The sequence below is a fragment of the Ceratotherium simum genome, chromosome 32 (assembly GCF_057802395.1).
Source record: "Ceratotherium simum simum isolate JZ-2026a chromosome 32, ASM5780239v1, whole genome shotgun sequence".
Lineage (NCBI taxonomy): Eukaryota > Metazoa > Chordata > Mammalia > Perissodactyla > Rhinocerotidae > Ceratotherium > Ceratotherium simum.
In genome coordinates, this window is record NC_141931.1 from 19,014,603 (window position 1) to 19,041,146 (window position 26,544).

Consider the following 26,544-nt stretch of genomic DNA (forward strand, 5'->3'; position numbering starts at 1 on the left):
AGTCATGACCCCCATGGATGTGACTCCAGCAGGACAAAGAAAATTTGAAATACCAGAGTTTACTGTCATTATTATCATTTGTTTAAAGCTTTTAGGTTGCAAAGTGCTTTTTTTCCATACACACTTACATTTCATCACTTCCACAGCCCTGTAAGGTAGTTATTATTTTCATCTTGTTTTTCAGAATGAGGAAAGTGAGTCTGAAAGAGAAAGTAACTTGGCAAAAGTCATGCACAGAGTCTCTGTCTCCAGTTCTCCCAAGAAGAGAGAAGTTGCAGAAAATTCTAAGTGAATATTATAATTACTTTCTTGAAAAATAATTCCTAATGTACTAACCAACTGAGCTATGACTTCTATTTTAATTTAGTTGCTGGAGGTTTAAACCTAAATTTCTCACCCCGATTTTATTTCCTTGGTTATTTGCATTACTGCCATCTTGAAAACTTGCTTAAAACTCTGGTTTCCTCTTACATTGTTTCCATTCTCTTAGCATAACTCAGTACATATCTTCATCTTCATTCTTATGTATAAATTTAACTACTTGTTGGTCAGCCATAGAAAGCTTTTCCTCCTAGATGGTCCTGGCTCCTATCAGATCCTTCCCAGGATCCTTACTTGGATCTGTCCACATTTCTCACACAGCAATAAGGAAACGTACCATGTAGCACAGTGGTTAAATCTCATTCTGTCCTTTTTCCCTACAGATTTGCCTCCAGCCCTGTTCTCTTTATAACTGCCCCCCCTTTCAGCTCTCAGAATCTCAGCACAAATGGTTACTTGAGGGACAAGCCGAAATGATAGGAAAAATGTTGTTTTTATCCCTTCTCCTTTAATCATACTTTTAACATCGACCAACTTAGCACGAGGAGTTCTCGAGGGTTTGCTCCTCATCAGTAGGCCCCCGAGTCTGTTGTGGGGCCCTATCTGCGGCAGCTCCCCAGCCACCAGGCCTCCCTCTCATTCCCGGGGACAGATGGCGCGCTCAGCGGGGGAGGCGCCGAGCAGATGTGAGCGGCTATCTTCAGGTTGTGGGGGAGAGGCACAAGGCCCGGGCTCCAGGAAAGCAGAAAATGATCCGTTTTCAAACCCCAGCCTCCTTGTAGCTGGCAAAGGGCGATCGTCTTCTCAGGAGGGCCACATTTCAAACGTCCTGTGACATGTGGGCGTCTAGAGCGTTGTGGGAAGAGGTGGTGCCCTGCTGGTTTCACTCCCATCTCACCCATCATTAACTTCGTGAGATTCTGTGTCGGGGAGGAAGGGCTTGGATCTTTGTAAAATCCTATGGAAATCTTCTGTCCACTTTTATACTGAGTCCTTCTAAGTTATTACAAATCTCGGCCCTATTTTAGTCTTTGCAGTGGCGTGCATTTTCTTTTTCGTTTCTTAATGAGCAGTCCTTTACTCACTACAGTTCAAGAGAACACTTCTCTTGGTGATCCTTCCTCCACCTTCTCCTTCTCTCTCTATGCTCATCCTCCCCCTTCTCCACATAATATCCTTCCCTGCTTTGACTTTTTTCAGTCTTCAAAACTCTTTGATATGTATTATCTTGTCACCAAAAAGTAGTTTGGTACACCTCCCTGCAAATCCCAGGGTAATGCTGTAACCAAAAACTCTGCCATTTTCCATGATAACTCTATCGAAAACTGATCTGCGCAGTTTTGTAGTCCCCGCCCCTCCCCCCAGGCGTGGGCGGAAACCCCACGGGGATTAAATTTGTGGCTTTGCTTTTCTCCAGTGCCAGACACCCAGCCCTTGCTGTTAGTCCGCCATTCTCCTCCTGTTCCTGGTTCTTTGCTGATTAGCTCTTCCTTCTCCTGTAATAGAAGCTTTGGAGACAGGAAAAATATCAGCTTCCTGTTCCGCCTGAACTGTTTATTATGTTTAATTAAGTCCTCTATGGTGATTTCTATTTTTATTGGCCAGGATAACATTCACATTCAAAAATTTAGTTTTCAGCAATGGTTGAATTCTAAACTATTTACAAATTAGGTCTGGCTTTTGTGATTTACGCCACAAAAAAGGCGGCTACTACCTTTCTGTTATCCAGAAGGTACTCACAGGTGGTGGTGGTGGATTGTAAAGATTTGGGCATCAAAAACATTTAAGATCCCGCCCTGGAAGCGAAAAGGCAGATCTGTCACTATCAGTGTCTGTGACGCCTGTGTTATAAACAAAAAAGAGAAAATGATGGTAGGCAGGTTAAGTTTCAAAAGATAATAAAAATTTAGGATCTAATACACAAAGAATTTCCATGCTTTTAGGGACTTTCTTCACCTGATGTGAAGTAAGATATAAAGAAGTGATTGTCCAGAACGTCCAAAGTTTCTGGTTTTGCTGCTGTGTCTCTCTCGTATGCTTATCCACGTGGGAAATATCCCAGAAGTGCCTCTGTGAAAGAGTCTAGTCTTCCGGAAAGTTTTTCTTCACTGTGATAACAACCACAGTCGGTGGGCTTTGAGAAGCTAGGTAGATGCCGCCTGATCCTGCAGACAGCATCCAGAACCAGCAAACCGTGGCCATCCACTGTCTCTATTCTCCAACTGTATCAGCCAAATTCTTTCAGGTTTAAGTATGGAAAGCCTAATTAAAAATGGCTAAAGGAAAAAGGAGTTTGTTGGCTCAACAAGTAAAAGTCGCAGGGAGAGCTAGCTTCAGATACTGGCTGGATTAGGGGCTCACCTCACTCTCTCCCTCTCTTAGTTCTGCTTTGCTCTGAGGTTCTTACCTCATGGTGGCAAGATGGCTGCCAGAGCTTACCATCTTTTATCTTTTCTTCTCATTAATTCCGGTTGGAAAAGCCCACCTCTCTCTCAAATTTTTAAAAAAGTTCTGGACTTTAGTCTGACTTTGAGTAGATCATGGTCCTGTCTCTCTACTGTGGCTAGAGAGGCGCTACCAGGCTGATTGGCCAGACGTGGAGCACATGTCCACTCTTCGAGCTAGCTTTAAATCACCTGGCCTGAGAGGAGAGTAAGGGTAGATTGTTTAGGAAAATATGGGTTCCATTACCAAATGAAGGGAGTTTGGATAACGCACAGGCAAAACAATGACTGTGTACTGTGCCCAAGTCACATTTGCAGCAGCCTCTATGGAGTAGAAGTTGAACAGCTTGCCCTAAGGTATACAGCTTTATTCTAGAACTTCTGGGACAGATTTGAAATTCAATTCACCCAGTTAAGATTTCTCCCACCCACTGTCCTCGGTGGTTATGCCTATTTTTGCATATTTGTAACTCACGTATAACTTCTCACCTGCAAGTACTATTTCTTTCATGTTGAGTGGAAAGCAGGTCACCACCTCTCCCAGGTTTTAAAATCTTTTATGCTTATGCAAGCTTTTAAAAAAACTGGACCATAACTTTATATGGTGTGTGTGTTAGTGTTTGGGCATCAAAACACAAGGGTGATAGAAATGATTTGGAAGTTCATGGTTAGATACGCTGTGAGAATCACTTTCAAGATTCCATCAGCCGTGAGTACCTGCTCTAGACTTCAAGTCTTAGCCTGGACTTCACATAAAGTTTCAAGGACATCAAGGAAATTAAATGTTTTCTTCTTTCTCTTGTATTCTAGTCTAAATTTGCAAAACATTTTGCGTAATGATGTTTATTTTAAAAAACCAATTCCAGATTACGTTTCATTCTCTGCGGTTTTGTTAAGAGGGAAATAATCCTCATATTTTGACAACTTAGTTATTTTGGGGAAAAAATGTGAATTGGTATAAATCAACATTAAAGACTCCAGATTGTGGGGCAAATGCCTCTCTCCCTCCTGACTCTCTCGGCTAGCCGTCAGCCTGCACCTTGCTGAAGGAAGCCTTGCTATTCTCTCAGCCCCGTTATACCTACCTGGGGCTCTCCCCATGGGTATGAGGTAGGACCATGTGACAGGTCCAGGAAATGAGCCCAGAGACTATCAATTTCCATCCTCCTCAAGGAGGCATCAGTCAAGGAGGCATCAGCTTCCTTTATCCCTGGCATCCAGGAATCCGTGTAGGGTCCACACTCCAGACAAGGGATTGTGACCAAGATTATGCTGAGGCACATGAGCACCCGTTATGGAAATAACAGCAGTTAAAGCCATCTCCACTTCATCTGACGAGTGAAAGCCTGCAGTGCCCGAGGAAGCCCCCAACAGCAGCTCACAGGGTGGGTCTGAGGCAAAGCCAGCGCTGCCCACCGCTGCCCAAGAAACTTCTGGTCATCATAACAAGCCTACTTCTGCAGTGGAGTAATGACCAGTAAACATACAGACAGCTGCTGATATGAGCCAGGCTCCGTCCTTTATCTCATCGAATCCACACAACAACCCTAGGAGAGAGGTACTATTATTTTCATCCCCATTTTACACAGCAGAAAACTAAGGCAAGAAATGATGAGCTAAGTCACCAAGGGTCACACAGCTGGGGTCCAAGCCCAGTCAGCCTGGAGTCATCCCTCAGGCATTTAACAACCAGACTACCTGCCTCTGCATATGGAGGGTTTGTTATGTACGGGAAGATACTGAGATGCTTCCGAATAAGGCTCCCAGCTGATGAGTCATATTTTCAGCAAGGCATTCATTTTGGAGTGGGTGAAGGGAAAGACTAGGTCGTGGGATTTTTTTGGTCTGTTTGATACTTTTGTAAACTTAGGAATCTTACCTTTTATGCTACTATTGGATGCTTTTGCACTGGGGTTCCTGGGAGTCAGCTGTCAGTATGTGCAGAGTGAGGACCTGGGCTCTTCCAGGTGGCTTGTACCCTATTCCTTTCCCCTTTCAAGCGCTCCTGCCTCTCGACTAAAGTTTTGTAGGTCCCTATTTCCCATCATCCCTGGAGACAAATCATCCTCCTCAAGGAAACATACCCAGGACCACCGCTCATAGATCTGCCAACACCCTTCCCCCAGGTAAGGGTAGATTCTTGGAGGAGAGGTTGAGCAAATGGTGTGGGGGAGATAATGCCTAGGTCTTGCAGAATGGGCACTCAAAAAAAATTTATTTAAAAAGAAAGGGCCAGCCCCGTGGCTTAGCGGTTAAGTGCGTGCGCTCCGCTGCTGGCGGCCCAGGTTCGGATCCCGGGCACGCACCGACGCACCGCTTCTCCGGCCATGCTGAGGCCGAGTCCCACGTACAGCAACTAGAAGGATGTGCAACTATGACATACAGCTATCTACTGGGGCTTTGGGGGAAAAAGAAATAAATAAATAAAATTATTTAAAAAAAAATAAAAGAAAAAGAAAATATTTTTATTTAGACAAAAATCTTATTTGGACAAAAAGGTGTTATATAACACCTTTCTTTAAAAATAGTTGAAAGAATAATTTTTGAATAAGATGAGATGTGCACCAAAATCTGGCATTCCCCAGGACAACTTACATTTCATGTGAATTATTTCCAATCAATTAAACCTATTTATACCAGCCAACAGGTAAGTCAGTGGCAGGGTGGAAAGTCAACTCTGAGCAAGGCATTGCTGGGAATTCGAGGAAGCCACAAAGATGTGGAAGAGCTTGTATGTTGGGAAGACAGGACATTGCTGTAGAAAAGATACCAGGCTCAGATTTGCAGGTCAATTATTTTGAGTTTATTTTAAATGACTGAAGGATGCCCTCTTTTGAGGGGAAGATTCTGGAGAGTTATTGCATACATAAACCTTTACCCTAAATACTGATGTCAGAACTCAAGAATAGTGTACTCTTAGAGGTCAAAAGTTCACACAAGCATTCCCAGATAACAGCGCCAGATGTTACGGTTTTGACAGTTACAGACAGACTCCATGCATGTTGGGCCACGATGACCCAACTCACTTTAGAATTTGGCTATTCATCTTTTCTATACATGGTCTAACCTATGTGCATAGTTGTTCCAACACGTGGAAACATGTAATTATAACGATAACTAACTCTACAAAGTAGTTACTGAATGGAGTGAAATTTACCTGCCAGAGAGCACTGAGGGCTTGGAGGTTACAGCAGAGGTGTGACTTGAACCATACCTTGAAGGACAGGAAGGAATGGGAGGGTTCCAGGGAGGGAAGGCTCAAGTTCCCTCCAGGGTCCAGAGAGTGCCTCCTGCCTATCTGCAGTGGGATCTCTGAAGAGTATTCATGAGAGGGAAGATCAGAGAGGTGGGAGAGGGTCAGACTACAGAGGGTCTGGAGTTACCTTCTTAAACTTGGGGCCCTTGGTAAGGACTCAATACATACTTGCTAATTCATAAGTCAATCCAGTGTAGCAGAGATACATTTAGACTAACCGGAAGGAAATAGTTCTTCAAGGTAAGAGATGATTTTTCACGTTGGCCAGTAGTTATCGAGCACCTGCTTTGTACCAAATATTTTTTCTAGATGCCAGGAAGATATGGCATCAAGCTAGACAAAAGCCATGTTCTCTAGAGCTTATATTTTAGTGAGAGTGAGGGTAACAGTAAGAAACTGAATAACAATTAATATTAAGATCATCTTAGATAGTGATAGGTGTTAGGAAGACAATAAAATGGTAGACAATAACTTGGAGGAAGAGGGATATTGTAGATAGGATGTTCAGAAGGATCTTTGAGGAGGTGACATGACCAAGCTGATGCTCTGAAGGAACATCAAACAGTATTATTCCTACACACAAGTGTCCACAGGTGCCTTCAGTTCTCCACCAGCTTCTCCTGTCCGACTACACCTTAAACGCTAGGCCTGGAGGTACCTTCTCTTGGGCCTTCCTCACTTCTGCAAAGGTAACTTGTCTTATCTAGCCTAGTTAGGTGACTTTAAGTTGACCCTTCATCTTGGTATAATTTTCTGCTTTATTTCTGAAACAGAGAGGATGGACCAGTTCTTTCAAGTTCCTTTGAGTTTTAGCATCCCATAGTTTCCACCATTGTACCTCATGTTCAAAAATGAAGAAAAGATCCTGAAACTATTGTAAAGGGGCCACTGGATATTTTTAGTTATCCTCGAGTCTAGAACTTGGGTGAGAGCCAAGATAGAATATCCAACCACTAGGTTCTAGGGCTCCATGGTGATGTGGTAAACTGGTGGTTAGTGTCTATGCCACCTCCTTCTGGAATGCTATCGTACATTCCAGAAGTTGGATTTTTTTTTCTTTAATGATATTTCCAGACTTTCTCACAGCCAGGCTTCTGGGTGGGAGTTCGGTTCCGCCAATTAGATGCTGTTGGTAGAGATTTGGAAGCAAAAGTGAGACAGGGCTGTCTCCCTGCCGCTGGCCAGCACTAGCCTGGAAGTTCTGGTCTTTTCTGCAACTTCCTTGTATCCAGGAAGGACACTGGCATGAGGTCAGAGAGACTACTACTGGTCCCTGGACCCAGCAACAGTGTGGGTTCGCATCCTCACTTCCCTCACAGGAGCAGCTCCCCAGGTGGCAGTGCTGTTCTGGAAGGTTATCCTGGAGGCCTCGCCTGGAGCTCCCTCCTCCAGCCCTTACACAGATTTCATGAGCACCTAATCCCTGTAGAACATCTCCTTAAAAAGCTAGAGACATTTCTCTTTCCATCAACTGAGCCCTTATTGATGGAGGCTCTAACCTATGGTCAGAAAATGGAAAAGCTTTCGCACTGTGGCTATTAAAGTTTTTAATCTATCACTTCTTGATTTCAAAATCATTAGAAGACCCATAGTTCCTAAGTGTATTAGTCATGGTTCTCCAGAGAAATAGAGAGCACTGAGGGCTTGGAGACAGAGGTGCGACTCTATTTATAGCTATAAATAGAGATTTATTATGAGGAATTCGCTCACATGATTACAGAACTGAGGTGATAGCTGAGTAATCCCACGATTTGCCATCTGGAAGCTGGAGGCCCAGAAAGCCAGGGGTGTAGTTCCAGTTCAAACCTGAAGACCTAGAACCAGGGGAGCCAATGGTAGTCCCAGTCCAGAGTCCCCCCCATCACCAGAAGCGCTGATGTCTGAGGGCAGGAGAAGATGGATGTCCCAGCTGAGAGAGAGCAAATTCACCCTTCCTCTACATTTTTGTTCTATTCAGGCCCTCAAAGGATTGGATGATGCCCACCCAATGGGTGAGGGCATTCTGCTTTATTCTGTTCACCAATTCAAATGCTAATGTCTTTTGGAAACACCCTCACAGACACACCCAGAAACAAGGTTTATCAAGTTTATAAGTTGACACATAAAATTAGCCATCATGCCAAGAACTACAGCTCCCTACATGAAGAACTTCTCTCTCTGTCCACCCCATTACTCTCAGGAATAAATATCCCTTTGGCAAAAGTATAAATAGAGTTCAGGTATATTTAGGTTGGAACTGTTTTCCCTGCATTTAGACACATTACTGGGCAGAGGGGTTAACAACCAGAATTTCTAACATTAGGTGAGAAATGCCACTGACTTACAAATAAACATTTGAGACACAAAATACATTTGTGAAACCAAGGACTCCTATATTTAGACATAAAACCAGACCTTTCAAGGATTATGAAGGAGTGAATTTTTCCTCTCCTCTTCCCTTTTTGAAGAAAACCATTGGTTTTCACCCAGCTTGGGCTGATTTTTATTTGGTCTTTTTCTTTTTTTGGAGGGAGAGTGTCTCTTTTTTGGTTTACTTTCTGAAGATTTCAGAAGAATATAACTATAACATATTTACTAAACTTTTCATGAAACTTTAAAATATACCAATGGATTTCCTTTTGTCCACAAAAGTCTCCTTCTCTTTAGAAGGTGATAATAGAAGAGAACTCCAGCAGCCAAATGCACTCTGGTTAAGACTCATCAGAGAGAAACTTCAGAGGGATTTCATACAGTCCACTTAACTCTCCCATTTTATACAGAAAATAATCTCCCAAGGCCATATGTATTCAAAGTCAATGCATCTAAACTGCTGGTATTATTAACCCAGACAGATCACCTCCTCACCCCCATTTCCATGTTTATGGGGCCTGTAATGAAGGGGCCTGTTGGAGGGCGAGACCCTTTCTTTAAAAATTAAACAGGACTAGGGCATTAAGAGAAATGTCCTGGCAGCAGGGAAATTTGGGTCAAGAGCCTCAAAATTAAACGGAGGGGAAATGAACAGAAAGGAAAAGAAAAGAATAAGAAAGTGCCATGCAAAGAGTTAACCTGAAAATTGACTGGAGATGAAGGGAATTTAGGGCCTCTGGCACAGGAAAGCTTTCCTCTCTGTTTTAGGTACAGAATGAGCCACAGAACAGCAGTTTGATGAATGCTAATTCCCTTTCCCATTTTCTCCATTATCTTCCTGTTTTTTCCTAATGCCTTAAGTTTTCTATGAAACAAAAATTTCTATTTTCTTCCTGGCTTGATGTTCCTTCTAAGCCTCTGAAGGCAGATCCAGTAGTCAGGGACAGACATTTCTTCCAGTTAGGGTGGAAGCTTCGTTTCCCACTCTCCTTGAGCTCTCCTTCACTGCATGACAGTAGACCAATGGCCAGCAAAGGGTTGAGCTGAAACTTCTTGCTCTAACGGAACAGGCTCACCAAAAGAGAACATTGACCTAAAATGTATTGCCAAGCAACCGGATTCTCGGTTAGCCACTAGCCTCTGAATATTCTTTCCAACAGCCAAGACCTATTGATGTGTCCCAGACTCCTGTAGTCACTATGGGGCACGTGAAGTAGAACAGTCATATGGGGGAAATTACACTACCAGGGATTCACTCTTGTAGGCTAATGTACATTTGCAACTTCTCAGATGAAGCTGACATCAGACATTCATTCACTGAATTATTTCTTTAATAAGATACATCTCCTGGCCAACAACCTGAATGAAAGAAAGGAGGTTGAGGGGGGATGGTGGGGGGTGGGAAGGATGTCTGAAAGAAAGATCTTGGAAAGTCCTGTGGCTAAACATATGGGTGCGGAGGCCCAGTAGAGGAGAAAGTGCAGGGTTAAACGAAACACACCAATTCTGGTTCAGTAATTTCTTCACCTTTTTTTTTCTTTTTCTTTTTCAAATGGATGGCAAACGAGTTCTGAAGAAATGCTGAGCCCCTACAATTTCCACCTACAGCTACATTTTATCTAACTTTAATAAAAGCGTCAGCAAATAAGTAGGGATGTCCATGACACACTTCCTGATCTGTACAAACCTCACAATAAGTTTGTTGTGCACAGACAGCTTCTTACTCAGGGGCAGAAGAGGGGATGACACAGGGGGGCAGAGCTGGGAGCGGGGAGGAGAAAGGGCAGAAAGAAGGACAAAGCCTCTTGAAGTAAACGCAGACAATTAAAACTCCACCACATGGGCACCAACATCAGGAAAAATTTCAATAGAATAAATAATCTCTGGCTAAGAAACGTTGACACAGAGCCTCTGAAATCAAGGTCTCTGGAAAATTCAGACAGGAAAAGTTCTGTAGATGGCATCATCGCTTTTGGCAGAGGACTGGAAAATTGAAATCAAATGCTGCCCAGTCAGGCAACTTCTAAGCAATTTCAAATAAGTGCAGTCATAATTCATCTTCAGTCAAACAATGGGAGACTTGAATAAGAGCAACAGGAAAAGTTCTAGAAGGAAAGAAACTTCTAATTTCCATTGTTCGGCAAACACTCCCTCTCAGACAGTGATTTTTTCTTTCCACAGTTGCTAAGTGGGAGTCGGATTATTGGAACATGAGAAAAGGTAAACCATATTCTTTTATTCCAGTAGAGGAGAAAAGTGATTAATTCTTACATAATTCTGGGCTGATCATATGCAGGTGAACTTGTTTGTATGATTTAGCAGAATTTGCACTTTCTTAGCCTCTTACCCAAGCAATTGGAAAACATCCATGTGGTGAGGGAATGCTCATGGGAGCCCTCTTCTTGGCTTTGAGACTGGCTTGCAGGGGGCACCGTTCAGAGTATTTAACCTCTTCGTGTTTCAAAATGGGCATCTGCAAAATGGGCCTGGGGCGGTGGTTCCGAAACTATTTATATAAGCCTCAATGTTGCTACAGAGGCACATAAACTTCTCCTAAAGTGCTATGTCACCCACAGAAATTTTGTTAGACACACAATCACAACCAGTATATCTGAGCATCTACGGTCACAATGGTGACCCAGCCTTGACCTGACAAATCATTTAGTGTTTACTAAGACTTCTCTCACTCTTAAAAGTCCTGCAACTCTATATTAGGATCACAAACACCAGTATTTTGAGTGAATAAGCTTAGAAAAAATGCTATAGAACAGGTTTTTTTGCTTTTTAAGCTTTTTAGTTTGAAAAAATTATAGACTCACAAGTTATAAAAATAGTACAGAGAGGTTCCTTACACCCTACATCCAGCTCCCCCCAGCGTCCCCCAGTTGTAACACCTTATATAACTACAGTACATTATCAAAACCAGGAAATTGACATTGGAACGATACTATTCACTAGATACTATTAACTAGATTCAGACCTTACTGGGATTAGAACAGGTTTTTAAAACAATTTGCACACAGCTAGAAGTAACTTGAATCATCTGCATGAAATTTATTCTTGGAGGTAACTTGGTAGAGGGAGTTTGAGTTTGCTGTCATCAGATCTAGATATTTTGGGCAAATTATTTGTTACTGAACCTCAGTTTGATCTGATCTGTAAAACAGAAATAATACTACTACCCAAGTAGGTTGTTGGGACAGAGTATCTCCAGTCCAGTGAGTGGCATATATTAGGAACCCCAAATATAATAGTGTCTGTCGTTCCCTCATGAGACCTGACACTTCAGCTCCCAGGATTTTGTAGGAGTCCCATGTGATCTCTTAGTAATCAACCTGGTTCTTGATTATTATTATTATTTTTGCTCAGGCTAGTCCTGTCTGTTATAACCAACATCCCTGACAAAGCCACATCCTCAAAAGATATGAAGTGAGGAGTTTCAATTCTGGGATAGGCTTATTGCCACTTCTCTTAGAAGCAGCCTCCACCCCAAGAAAGTGACTTGAAAACTTTGGGACCACCCTGCTCCATAAAGTCATCCTCCACCCAGCAATCGAGCTGGCCTGGACTTTTTGTGCTCCTATGGACTAGTGCCCAAGCTAGAGTCAAGGGCTGAGGGGGACTGTCATCCCATTTGCTTCCCTCCCCTGGCTCTGAGGTGGACCCTGGAATGACCCTAAGGCTTTGACGCTGGAAGTCAGAAGGAGGAGGGATCAGGCAGTCCCTAATTGTAGGTTTTCTTCCTGCCTCCCTGACTACCTGCCACCCTGTGCAGGTGCACAATTTGCACTAATTGTAGCACTGGTCCCGAGGGTGACAATAAAACCCATATGGGTTTCTCCACCTCCTGGTTCTTATTGTGTCTCACAATAATTTGTCTATTATAAGCCAACTGGGCAAGTGCCATCCTTCATTCTCTTTTTGGTACAGTGCCTGCCATGCCTTAATGCCCAATTAATAAAATTACAGTAATAACCCTCCCCTGGCCCAGTGTTCTGGAGGCAGCACTGGGCAGCCCGGTTAGCCTGCGTCCCCCGCAGAGTCCCAGGGTCACTGCAGTGCTGGTTGGGAGATGGGGTGGAGAGAGTCAAGGGGACATGAGGGTGGTATGGAGGAAGGCACACAGAGGGGCCAGTTGAGAGAAGGGGCAGTTGGGGTGGGGGTGGGTATATTTCGGCTTAAGGGAAGCCTGAGGTTTTTGTGAAGCGCTTCAACCTTGGGGCCAGACTGGTTTTTTATTCAAACCTTGGCTCTGCCACTGACCAGCTGTGTGCTAAGAACAAATTCCTTAACCCTCTTTAGCCTCTATGTTCTCATCTGCAAATGCAGATGAGACCTACCTCCTGGATCATATATCGTGATTACAAAAGTGAAAAGAAAAGTACGTAGGGCCTCAAATAAATGTAAATTTCCTCCCCACCCGAACCTTCTAGAAATATCCAAGCACAACTCATCATCATGGCGGAGATCTTCCATCATGATGGAGATCATCATCAACATACAAGCACTGAGGGCCCACTACAGTTCATACAGGCTTAGGATTCTGTCCTGTTGACCTTTAACGTTGGGTGTCAAACCTACCCTGGGGAGCATAGATGGATGGGGGCACGAATAGCTGCAGGTTGGCGTTATACTGAAGAAAACCGGGGAGCCCACACCCTGAGATACAAATGCCTCCTGAGGACCCTCAGCTAACCAGGTTCGAAGGTGTTTTCTCCAAAGCAGCGGGGAATGGGGGTGATGCTGGGGCGGCCTCGGCGCCAAAGGTCGCGTTCACGGCTCTCTTTGGGGAGGCTCGCGGGCGCGCGGCGTGAAACGGGGGGCGTCGTGGCGCAGGCGGGCGCGCGGCCGCCAGGTGGCACCAGGGCCCGGGGCCTGGGCGCCGCCCGCGGCGGGGCGGGGACGCGAAGGGGTTAAAGAGTTGGCGGAGGCGCGGCGGCGGCGCTTCGGGGAAACCCACCGGGGCGCGCGGAGGAGGGAGCGGCCGGGGGCTGCGGAGCCCGGCGCCGCGCCGGGCGGGGGCGCGGCCAATCGGGCGGCGGGCCCGGCGCGCGCGGAGCCAGGCGACATGGAGGGAGGCGCGGCGCCCGGCCGCCCCTGACGCGCCGCTCGTCCCGGTGGTCGGCGAGCCCGAGCCGCCCGGGGCCCCGCGGCGCGGAGATGAGCAGGTCCGCGGCGCTGCTGCTCTGCCTGCTGGGCTGCAACGTCTGGAAGGCGGTGACCAAGACGCTGCGGGAGCCGGGCGCCGGAGCCCAAGGTCGGTGCGCGCGGGGGCCGGCGGCGGCGGGCTTTGTGTCGGCCGGGCCTGCCGCAGAGGCGGCGGCGGCGGCGGGCGGCTCTCGGGCCGCATTGTGTCGCGGCGGCCGGAGCCCCAGCCGCAGCCGCCGGGCCTGCAGCCCCCGCGCCGCGCTCCCGAGGGCGCAGCGCCGCCCGGGGACGCCGAGGTGCCGGGCAGATGCTCCCGAGGGGCGGGGGCCGGAGGGGGTGCGGGCGGCACCAGCTGTTGCTGCTACGGCTGGCTCGTTGGCTGCCTCCGAAGGTCCTTTCCTTTATGCCGCGACACCGACACGCGGCTCCATCTCCCCCTTCGCCCGGGCGAGAGGGGCTCCCCGGGGTCGCCGCGCCCGCTCCCCCCTCGGGCTTCGAGTCCTGGAAGCCCGAGCGCGAAGGCTGCTGCGCTCGGCCCTTTTGTTGTGGCGGGCGAGCGGGTGGCTGCCGCCCCTGGGGTGCCCCCTGCGCCCCGGGACCCCGAGGTCCCCGGCCGCTGCCCGCCACCAGCCTGCCGCAGTTTGGGAAAGTTTCAGGGTCTCTTCCTCCTCCCCATCCGACGTCTTTTTCAGGCCTTAAGGGATTTGCCTAGCGACCCAGGAATCACCCCGGAAGGGGAGAAAGAATTGGAACGGGGAGGCCCTTATCACTTTAAAAAAATAAAATAAAATAATTTCCAGGTCCGTATGTCGCCAGCGCATGCCTTTTGTCTAATCTTTGGCCTCTGCAAATCTGCTTTCCAACCCTGGGAGTAATGTGGTCGCCTCTGAGAATGGCCACGAGCCTACCTTTTGTTTTTAAAATAAGGATTTATTTTGGGGGAACCCTGAAGCTCCCTTTGCACGCGTTGGTGGGGACAAAATCCAGTGCTCTGTTGCTGTCTTTTCCAAAGGGTGAGTGAGGCCGCCACAGATGAGCATTTGCGTCCACCCAGGACACTGCCGCCAGGCCTCCCTCCAGCCTCTCAGGTCGCCCGCGAGGGTTTCTCTGCAGCCCTGTAGACCCCCAGACTCCTTACCCGTGTCCTCACCTCTTAAAGTCTGCCTTGCAGACGAATGAACGAGGAGCGCTCCATCTCAGTGTCCTCTTGCTCACGCCTGCCTTAGGCCCTTTCCTCGTGCCAGCCCCATCCCCTTACATCACATAATCAGAACCGGGTCCCGGGAGCAGAGAACCCTGGATAGACTTCCACCCCTGATGTTGTGACAGGAAAGGCAGGTTCTACCCACAGTCTGCGGGGTTTGGTTTGTTACCTACATGTTGAATGAAAGGTTTTCATCTCCATTGCTTGCAGTATCATTTGCTGCCGTCTCTTTAATGCATTGCTTTTTCTAGAGCTATGGTATAATATGACCATTATGAATCGTGCATAAATTTAGTAATGTATGTTATGGAATGGGGGACATTGACAAGGTACAAAAAGACCCATATGTCTGGTCATGTGGGAAACGAATGTTTAGGACGTTAGATCAGGACATTAGATCATCCGTGTTGAATTGTAGCCTTTTTCATTAATACTCCTCTGCTCTTTGGATCAGCTATTTTAGTGAATATGAGATTTGTGTATCAACGAAGCCGTTCATTCCCAAGAACAGTTGAATTTTTTGTTCTGCACTTGAAATCACAATATATAGATACATTAAGTTCATACACTCGTAAAGTAGGGGAAGGCATGTCCTCAACTGAAAAAAAAAGAGTCATGACAACACCTACTACATTTATGTCGAAGACCACATTTTACAGAGATTTTTCTGGTCAAAATCAGATTGGGTAACGAAACTCTGAGAAAGGGAATAATCTGTGAAGTGGGTGAGAAATGGTCAACCTCTGAGGATATTTATGCCATGACTAGGAGTGTCGTGGTATATGGTATAGTTTGAGTGGAAGATCAAATAGCTTGAAATATTTATTCCCCGTAGATTACTTCCTTGATTGGATAGGATGGCTCTTTAAAGAGTTGAGCCCAGGAGCGCTACCAGAAGTCAGGGTCTCAGTAGCTGGCATCTGGGTTTTGGGCTAGTACCATTTTTAAGGGAATCAACAGTTACTAGTTTGACAGTGGAAGGTCACCTTCACTTGACTGAGTTCTGACAACCATCCTGACAGTTTTTGTAACGGTGTTTTAATTGCTGTCTTCTCTACTCTCCTGGATCACATACACAGTGAAGACAAATGCCGTATCTGATTTCACTTTCCATTTTCCACAGCACGTTGTAGATTGTTTTGCACATAGTCAGTGCTGAATGGGTGAAGGACTGAAGACGGCTAATACATATACTACAGTGCAACTGGTTATCATTGTTAGCATGCATTTGATTTAATTTAAGAAAACTTCAGTGATTACCTTCTCCAAAACCCAATTTGTAAGAATTTTGCTTTTCTTGTAGAAACTGTTACTTGGATCATACTTTGAATATGCCTTGTGCACACACAGACATTGTGCGCCAGCGGAGTTTAGAAATCACCTAGGAAACAGTAGTTAGAGACCTCGAACACACGTATCGTATACTATAGTATTCTAATTAGATTCTTTGACTAGATGACATCTTCTTTATGAAGTGGATCTTTATTATGTCTTCTGAGGAAACTAACATCTGTAAAATTTCTTGGTATTACTTTGCTCTTTATATATTCAAGATAAAATTTAATGTTTGGCTTCAGATTCTCTCTTCTTACTGTAGCTGCTTTGAATCAGCAAAGGGATTTCAAAGGCAACGGTTAGTTGTCACAGTGAGGCTTGGCTTTGCCAATCATGAATTTGAACTTGCTCTAGAATATGACTGCATGTTTTTATTAAGTGTTTTTGTCTGAGTTGCTCTAAAATGCTTGTAGGATCTAATTTTCGGGGGGGGGGGGAATTTTATAGAAACTGTTATGCAGAAGTATTGCCTAATTTTGACTTTTCTTCACCTCTTACAAACTGTGCATTGAGGCCGGCCTGATAGAGGGGGCCTCTCCTTGAAGAGCAGTGAGCTGTGCAGATGTATTCTATAGAGATGTATTTTTGAAGCCCAACTCTGTCTTTGTGTGCCAAAAGAAAGGTCAGAGCTAGGTTAAGGACTTGGTGCTCAGACTTCTATTGTATGATCTCTACTTTGCTGCTCATTATCGAATAGGAAAGTATTTTGCAACGATGTGCTAACTTTTTGTTCATCTCAGAAAACCTACAATCTGTCATAACATTGGAGGTGAATGGTTGGCTGTCTCTCTTCTCTCTGAGAGGTCTATTCTTTGCTAAACTCAAATTTCAGTTACTGGAACACTGGGATCAGTTGAAAGACCCTGAAGCAATGTAAGTTATCAGGGGGATCATCCAACAAGCATGACTTATGCTGACAGTATATTAAGAGCATTAACATCTAAATAAAACTCATGGGCTCACATCTTGGGAAACTGGAGGACTTGGACTTGCAGAGGCCGCTGGGCTTCATTGCAACCCAGGTGTGGGAACTCTATACAGAAGCAACAGCAATGCCTAGGGAGTTTCTGGCAAAGTCTTTGAAATGACGTTATGAACTATTTTTGTACCCTATTTGTACTTATCCTATAATACTTTGTAATTTATAGCTTATTAGCTTAAAATCCTAACCAAAAGAAAAAAAAATACTGCATGCATTTCTAAACTAATAGCTTGCAAATTAAAGTACTTTCTGAGTTTTAATCAACTCTTCATTTTGAACAAATTACTGATTTCTCTCTAAATCTGTGTATCTTTATTATTGTTGGTAAATACTAATTTAGTAACTTTACTAAATACTACTTAATGAAAACACATGGAAATAAGTTGGACAAACAACAGATATGTATGATACTATATAATGAAGGAAAAGTTGACTAAAAATATATTTCAGAAATCTAGATGTCCTGTGATGATGCCTACCTTTTATACTTTTTGTGAAACATGTCTAATGGGAATTACTATATATGTCAATAATGCTAGTCTAGTTTGATCAGGTTACAGAGAAGTATTGTAAACAAGTCATTTTCACTTGATTTCACCAAATGTGGCATCAGGATTTTTAAAGACCACAGTTCTGGCTAAATTATTCAGTTCCAGCAAACGTAGAACTCAATGTATTTTAGAAATTAAGCTTCAGCACTCTAAGTAGACCAATTAATTCTATGAAATAATTGTTTTTGAAAGAAATTCTACAGTGTGACAGAATTTTTAAAGAAATTCTACAGTTTTAAGAAAAGCATTATTTCTGTAAAATCGAGCTTGTAAATAGGCAAAATTTGAGGCAGTTAACCACTTTAGAAAGGGCTTCATAAGAAGTTCTCTTAAACAGGTCAATCATCGTATTTAAGATGATTCTCCCTTCCTCTGATCAAGCCTCTGTTTGAAATGATTTGGCAGCTCCTCTTCCTCTCAGATTCAAGTCAGTCTGCAAACATTTGTTCTTTTTTCTTTTATTTACCCTTATAGTATTCATTAATCTCTACAGATTCCAATAATTAAACCCTTTTATCTGGATGACTCCACCTTTTCCATGTCTTGCCTTGATCTGGTGTCTTAGCTCTATTTCTTTATATTCAAGAAGCTACTAGGCATCTCCATTTCAGTGCACTGTGTTTACCTCAAACTGCTCATCTTCCAGCCTCCTTCCCCAACCCGGCATACCTGAAGTTCTCCATCAACTAGACTCGAAATCTGGGTGTCCCCTTAGGTCCTTTCTCTACCTTATAATCCATACAGTTGGAAATCTCACAGGTACATTTATATAGCACATGTATATAGATGTGTTTAGATCAAAATAGATGCATTTATGTATATCAGAAGGATCTTGGAGGTCAAGTTTATACTCCTTGTTCTGGAGAAGAGGAAACCCAGGCCGAGAGAAGTTAAGTGACCTGAGGTAGTGGTGCTCTCTAGCCACACAGACCTGATGGTAGGTGGAATAATGGCCCCCAAAGATGCCCACGTCCTGATCCCTGGAACCTGTGAATATATTACTTTACGTGGCAACAGGGACTTTGCAGAGCTAATTAAGTTAAGGATCTTCGGATGGGAAGATTATTCTGGATTATCCAGGTGGGCCCAACATAATCACAAGGATCTTTATAAGACAGAGGCAGGAAAATGAGAGTCAGAGAAGTTGACATGACAGAGAGAGATTGAAGATGTTACTCTGATGGCTGTGAAGCTGGAGGAAGGGCCAGGAGCCAAGGAATGCAAGTGGCCTCCAGAAGCTGGAAAAGGCAAGGAAACGGATTCTCCCCTAGAGCCTCCAGGAGGAATGCTGCCTAGTAGACACCTTGACTTTAGCCCAATGATACTGATTTTGGGCTTCTGACCTCCCAGACTGTAAGATAGTAAATCCATGTTGTCTTAAGCCACTGAGTTGTGGTAATTTGTTATGGTAACAATGGGAAACTAATACAGACCCTGACCCGAAGAACTGTGAAAAGAGATGCACCCGTACGGTCAGGGTAATGGTCCAGTCTGGACCAGTTTGGGGGGCCAAGCTACTGAACATAACGTTGGGAGAAGTGCATGGAGTTTTTGCATCTGTTTAACAAAATTCTGCAAATTGGAGCCATGTTGGGGATCCCTGGAGAATGCCTCAGGGATCTCCACTACCACTGCCAAAATAACTATTTTTTTTTTCCAGATGAGCTCAGTGGGCTGTGACTTTTCTCTTGTTCATAAGCAAGCTGCATCAAGTCCTGTGTGTGCCTTCCAGAGTTAGGATTATTCTCACCTACAAGGAGAATGTGGAGCCTCCCAAATCCCTGCCAAAGCCACTTTTAGGAATCTCACTTGCTTTCAAACTTTGCTCTAATCTTTGTAGAAACATAAATTTTTGTTGTTAGTCCTGCGGCATCAGTTCCAACTCCCAGGACCCTGTGTCCAGCAGAGCAGAACCCTGCCCGGTCTTTCTGTGCCATCCTCTCACCTTTGGCGGTGTATTGGACAATGCTCCACTGCTATTCATAGGGTTTCCATGGCCGGTTTTTTCGGAAGTGCCTGGCCAGGTCCTTCTTCCTAGTCTATCTTAGTCTGGAAGCTCCGCTGAAACCTGTCCACCATGGGTGACCCTGTAGGTACTTGAAATACCATTGGCAGGGCTTTTAGCATCATAGCAACACACAGCACCACTGTATGACAACCGACAGACCGGTGGGGTGGTTCCCTGACAGGGAAACGAACCCAGGCTGCGGTGGTGAGTGCACCGAATCTTACCCGCTGGACCACCAGGGCTGGCTAGACATATATCTGTTGGTAACTAAATGAAGTAAAAGAAAATTGTGATTGGATGTCACCATAGGCCCCCAATGCCTTTATATAATAAAATGATAGGGGACCCCCTCCAACTTGGAATGGCGTCCCAAGTGTCAGAGACTCAATACCCCCTCTTATATTTCTCCGCCTCTCTTAGGCCGATGAGTCCCATTAGCTCCAGGCCAGGACCACATGAACAATTGAAGATGCCCCCACGCAGGCAGAGGGCAGAAGCAGCATGGAAACACGTGGATAATTCTCGACACTGCACCTGTTAGGGAGTACAGAAAGAATGAAACTACTTGGTCTCCTGCAGTTTCCATCTCACTGGGAGAAAGAGAATTAAGTTCAGTGCAGCCCAGAGAGGGAGGGCATGTGAACAGAACAGTGTGGGCAGAATTTGGGCAGGTCCCAGAACAGCTGCCAAAGGGGTCACTGGCTATTTGGTGGAGTGGCGTGGTATTCAAACCTCATGGCCTGGGAGAAGAAGGTTAATGAAGTGTCCTGGCATGAGCTCCTCCCGAGGAACCAAACTCAAGAATGGAGAGAAGCTTGAACCTTCTTGATTTCAGGGCTTTGGTCAAAAGGTAGATAAATGATGGAGAAAGGAAGGAATCACTCAGCTATTTTAAGGCTGATGACCTTGCCTCATGTTAAGGTATCACTGGTTGTCACATCTGCTCTGACTGAGCTTCCTGCCTCCCTCTTAGGAGGATCCTTGTAATTACATTGGGCCCACCTGGGTTATCCGAAATAACCTTCCCATCATATGTCATAAACATCCATTCGTTCATTCCTCTTCATTCTCACTACCATGCATACCTTAACCCTCATAGGGTACTTGCTGAAGACAGCTTGTCTTTCTCTCTCTCTGTTTTAGTCTGTTCTTTCAACCCAGGCTCTCTTTTATGATGTCCTTCTTCAAACACCATTTTATTCGTGTCTCTCTTCTGCAGACGAAAATTTAATATTTTCCTGTTGCCCAGAATATGAAGTCTAAATTATTAAGTCTAGCCTTTCCTCACCTGCCTGTTCCAACTTTATCTCCTATTATTCACCAGTTCAAATCGTCTTCTCCAGCTAGAATGTTCCATCCTTTGTCCCCTGGATGACTGTTGTACCTCCTCACTTCTCTTCACCTACAGCTATGTGTTGCTTTTCTGCTCTTGAAATCCTAAATATTAAGCGTCTGCTGTATAAAGACAGTGTGCTGAATACTTATGAGACAAAAAAGGGGTGGTGTGGAGGGGGACAATATATTTTTGGTAAGCTTTTGATTATTTAGAAGTCTTTACAATCTGATATTTTACAATCCAATTGGAAAATAAATGGAAAAATAAATGAATCAAGTAGGAAGGACATCACTAAGGTACTTTTTATGTAATTTAGCAAGAGTCTCTTGGAGTAAGATGAAACCCACTAACACTTGTATGACTGCAAGTCCAGCTGTCAGTTGTCTGTGATGTTCATTTCTAGATATTTCAAGGATTTATCCACAGTGAGACACAGGACGTTTTATTTCAGAGGGCATATGCATGCAGTACATCACTCAGTGCTCCTAAAAGTTGTAAGTTAGGTAAGAGGCTTCCTTTTGGTGAGCAAATATTTAAGCAGCGACAGCATTGATTGGACGTTATTGGTGCTACAGTAGTTTCCAATGTCAGTTGATGCTCTGAATGATAATTACAGAAACAGTTAGGTGAAACTCAGATTACTTAAATTGTATGGGGAGATTAGATGATCAATAGGGATTTAATATGTTCATCAAATATTTTGAACCCTTAATTTTATATAAAACATGTAAACACATAACTCAAATATGAGAACTGGCAAAGTCTTTTGGGATTTTGGAAAGTAGCAAATGCCATAGGAAAAGCTGTCTTAGGAAAAGATAGCTAGAAAGTAAGTACTGAGTTTATAAAAGATTGGTTTGTTTTATTATTTTATTTGTTTTGTTTTAAGCTGTACCCCCAGGGATAGAGAAATGTCAGTTGAATGAGGAAAGACAACTATTTCCAAGTCAAATGAACATTTCATTTGCTTAGACTTACTTTTCTGAGCCTAGAATTTGAATAGAAAAATTATTGAAATCGTATTGAGGGAAAGACTTTTAATGTAATTTTAATGTAATTTTGGCAGAGCTGAACTAAAGACACTGAACACTTTGATTAAAGCTATCCTCAGTCCTTAAGGTGAGTCATATTAGTAAGACTTCTGATTTCCAAACAGTCATTAGTAGCACAGTCTCAGTGGATGAGGTTCCTTCTCTTCCTCCCTGTGCCGCTGGGTCTAGAGCTGGTGGTGGTTGGGTTCCTTTGCACCACAATTATGGCTTATATCTCCTCTCAGAGAGAAGGGTAGACAGGAAGCATTTTCTAACGGAAATTTATCTTAACAGAGAGAATTAAAGCACATGGAACTTGGGTCTTAAGATCTTATTAATAGCATTTCACTTGCTTATTCTTTTTTTTTGGGGGGGGGGGGGCGGAAGATCGGCCCTGAGCAGATCCTGAGGATCTGCCAATCCTCCTCTTTTTGCTGAGGAAGACCAGCCGTGGGCCAACATCCATGCCCATCTTATTAATGATTTGGATGAATACATTGCAGGGATATTGATCATACTCTCTTATGAAATAAAGGTGAAAAGAGGGGATGGCTTAGCCATTTTGGGCTGCTGTAATAGAATACCATAGATCGAGTGGCTTATAAACAATAGAAATTCATTTCTCACAGTTCTGAAGGCTGGGAAGTCCAAGATCAAGGCACTGGCAGATTTCATGTCTCGTGAGACCCTGCTTCCGGTTAATAGATGACTCCTTTTTGCTGTGTCCTCAGGTGGCAGAAAGGGTGAGAGAGCTCTTTGGGGTCTTTTATAAGGGCGCTAATCCCATTCACGAGGGCTCCACCCTCATGACCTAATCACTTCCCAAGGTCCCCACCTTCAAACACCATCACATTAGGGATTAGTTTTCAACATATGAATTTTGGGGGGACACGAACATTCAGTCAGTAGCAAGGGGGCTTGCAAAATTTAGATTAAAAAAAAAAAATCTCTGCAGGCGGTAAAATGAGTTAAAGTTAACAAAATTGCAGAATAGAAAAGAAGAAACCTGTTTTTTTTAGTCAGTGGGAAAAAGACTTAGATCTTTTGGGTGACTATAAGATTAGTCAAGTAAAGAATAAATAGAAAGTGTGACTTGGTAACCAAAACTGCCAGGGTAGTCTTGGGCTGCCTTGATGAATGTGTGGTTCTGGAAAGCAGATCAGGACGTAATCCTGTGTCATGTGCTGGTCTGACCATACCTGAAGGATTGTGTTTGGTCCTAGATGCCAGATTTAAGGTTACCATTCACCCTCCAGAATACATTCTAAGAAGAGCTTGACATCAGGGTGCTTGGCTTCGTATGCTGTGGTTATCCATCTCATATGGTTATCCATCCATGATGTTAGCAAGTGCTGGGCTAGACCTGCAGGCCACTGTGTTCACACAACCCTCGACAGAAGACCTCATCCTGGCTGGTCATCAGAGGCTCAGCCCCAGAGTAGCTGAACTGAGTTCATCAGATGGAGAAAGTCCAGGCATTTTGTTGTTGTTTTTTAAAGCAAGGCAACTAAATGGGTAGCTTCAAAGTCTTGTTTGTGAAAGATGGTCCAGTTCCAGAGAATGTTTGATCTAGAGGAAAAAAGGATACAGGGAGACCTGTTAGGGAACCTCAGATATTTTAATGGCCATTGCATTACTTTTCTATTGCTGCCTTCACAAATTACCCCAAATGTAGCGGCTCGAAGCAACACCCATTATTATCCCACAGTTTCCATGGGTGGGACGTTTGAGCACAGCACGGCTCCACTGAGTTTCTGCTTTGGGTCTCATGAGGCCACAATCAAAGCATCAGCAGAGCTGTCCTCCTTTTTGGAGGCTCTGGGGAAGAATTCACTTCCAAACTCGTTCAAGTTGTAGTCAGAATTCAGTTCCTTGCCGATATAAGGCCGAAGTCCCTGTTTCCTTGCTGGCTGTCTGCCTGGAGCCTTTCTTGGCTCCTAAGGCCACGTGTATTCTTTGTCACCTTGCCCCTTCCGTTGCTAAACCAGCAGCAGCACCTGGATCCTTCTCACACGTCAGATCTCTTGGGTTTCTCCTTCTGCTGCATCTCTGACCACCACCAGAGAAACTTCTCTGCTTTTGAGGGTTCATGTGATTAGATTGGGCTGCCAGATAATCCAGGAAAGTCTTTCTGTCTTAAAGTCCATAACCTTATTTACTTCTGTAGTTCCTGTTGCCATTAACATAATATATTCGCAGGTTCCAGGATTGAGGGCGTGGACATCTTTGGGGGGCTCGTTCTGTCTGCTGCAGCCATACTGTAGAGGATGGGTCACATTGTCTCCAGTGGGCGGAAAGGATGGGGAGGCAGATCTCCCTGCCGTGGGGGAGGTTGAGGGTGATGCTGAGGGTATTCTCTCGGCAAGTCCCAAGAAGGTTCTGGACAAGTGACTGCTCTATCCCTTCCTGCCCTGAGACTTTAGAACTCTAGCGTGGCCTTGCATGCAAGGAAAACCTAAAGCAGCTTATGCGATACCAGATGCTGTATTTAAAGTGGTCCTGAGTTTTTGTATTCTGACCCCAAGAATCTGAAAGTGAAGTTTATTTCCATAACAATCCCATGATTCACTAAATTCTTTGACTGGTAAATGTTTATGATATCTCTGTTATATTTAATGTTAAATCGGTGTAATAGTGACAGGCATGCTCAACTTCATTCACTTAGATGTGAAGAAATAATAATGATTAGCTAACATGCATTGGGTGCTTAGTATATGCCAGGCGTGATGGATTATCCATGATGGATTATCCATTATCCTTGATGGATTCTCTCATTGAATCTTCACATCAATCCTGCGAGGTGTGAATATGCCTCATTGTATAGAAGAGGAACGTGAGGCGCAAAGAAGTGAAGCCATTTACCCAAAGTCACATCGTAAGTGGCAGAGGCCAGCGCGTGACACTAGGCAGCCTAGCCTTCACCCTCCGACTATACCGCTTTGTGACTTGAATGATTAAGTTATAATTTCACACACTTTGGATTCTCATGGCATTTTACCATTATATATAAGGGGCTCTGGATGGGCCTGGTCGTTTTTATGAAGAAAGACCAAAATACCCCATTGTGTGGTCTCTGTTTGCCTTTGAACCATGGAAAGCAACTCTGAGCGGTTAATTACCGAGCAGCTCCTAAGAGCAAAGCTGTGTGCTTGGTGCTGTGTGGGATCCAGATGTGTAGAAGCGATAAGAAGCTTGCACAAATAACTCTCCTGAGCTCTTGAGGGAGGTCCAGTCGAGCAGGGTGGGATTTGGGGTTACACCCAGCTGGGGCTGGGGGGGAATCTTCTGGCTTGTGTTCAAAGCCCATTAATGTATTTGGCAAACTGTTTATGTAACAAGAGAAACTTGTTAGAACCCAGCAATTGGAGAGGTGGGGGTAGGGAAGGATGTGGTTATTTGTAGAACTGTCCTTCAGGTCTGTTTGGATTCTAAAGCATAATGAGATGCCCTTGTTCTCCTATGGCATCAAGGGAGGGCTTTGTTTACTCTGAAGTAAGTGTGAAATACCGGTATTTGTTTGGTATTTGAACTTACTTGCAAAAATTTAATCTTTTTCACTCTTTAAAAAAAGGCTTCTTAGGGGCTCGCCCAGTGGCGCAGCAGTTAAGTTCTCACGCTCCCTCTTTGGCAGCACAGGGTTCGAAGGTTCAGATCCTGGGCGCGGACCTATGCACTGCTCTTCAAGCCATGCTGTGGCAGCGTCCCACATACAAAAAAAAAAAAAAATAGAGGAAGATGGGCATAGATGTTAGCTCAGGGCTAATCTTCCTCAGCAAAAGAGAGGAGGATTGGCAACAGATGTTAGCTCAGGGCTAATCTTCCTCACCAAAAAAAGAAAACAAGGAAAAAGCTTCTTAGTTCCTCTTTGCTTATACAATGATCCTGAAAAATCAGTTTTTAAATGATGTTATTATGGGACTGTAACATATTTTTTTCAACTTGTTTCATGAAAATGTTTGGTCTTACAAAAAAATTGAAAGAATTTTACAGTGAATACCCCATACTCACCACTTAGATTCTACAATTAATATTTTACTATACTTGCTTTATTACTTATCTATCAATTCTTTCATCCTTCTATCCATTCATTAACCTTTCTTATTTTTTGATGCATTTTAAACTTTGTATTAGATACCAGCGCCCTTTCCTCCAAATACTGCAGCATGCATATCATTAATTAGTGTTAAATATTTGCTTATGATTTTTTTCTCATAGGAAAATTTATATACAAGGAAATACACAAATCTTAAGTGTTGACATACATACACCTGTGCAACCCCAAATCCCATCATGATACAGAATATTACCATCATTCCAGAAAGTTCCCTTATGCCCCTTCTCAGTAAATCCCTGCCCCTATCCCTTAGAGGCAACCACTGTTCTCATTTTTTCCACCATAGATTACTTTTTTGCCTGTTCTAGAGCTTCATATAAATGGAATCATACAGTACGTACTCCAGCTTCTTTTTTTCACCATAGCATTTTTTGATATCCATCTATTTGTTGCTTCTATCAGTAGATTGCTTATGTTTATTGCTGAATAGTATTTCACTGGGTGAATATTCTACAGTTTGTTTAT

At 44.1% G+C, this 26,544-nt stretch overlaps 1 protein-coding gene across 1 annotated transcript in view; it reads left to right on the forward strand.

The window, feature by feature from the left end:
* Positions 1 to 13,345: 13,345 nt before the first annotated feature.
* Positions 13,346 to 26,544, forward strand: part of FAM171A1 (family with sequence similarity 171 member A1) — a 128,877-nt gene continuing 115,678 nt past the window's right edge. The window contains exon 1 of the mRNA XM_087420791.1: positions 13,346 to 13,627. Within this exon, the coding sequence (XP_087276917.1) occupies positions 13,531 to 13,627 (97 nt within the window). The 5' untranslated portion in view covers positions 13,346 to 13,530. The remainder of the gene's footprint in view (positions 13,628 to 26,544) is intronic.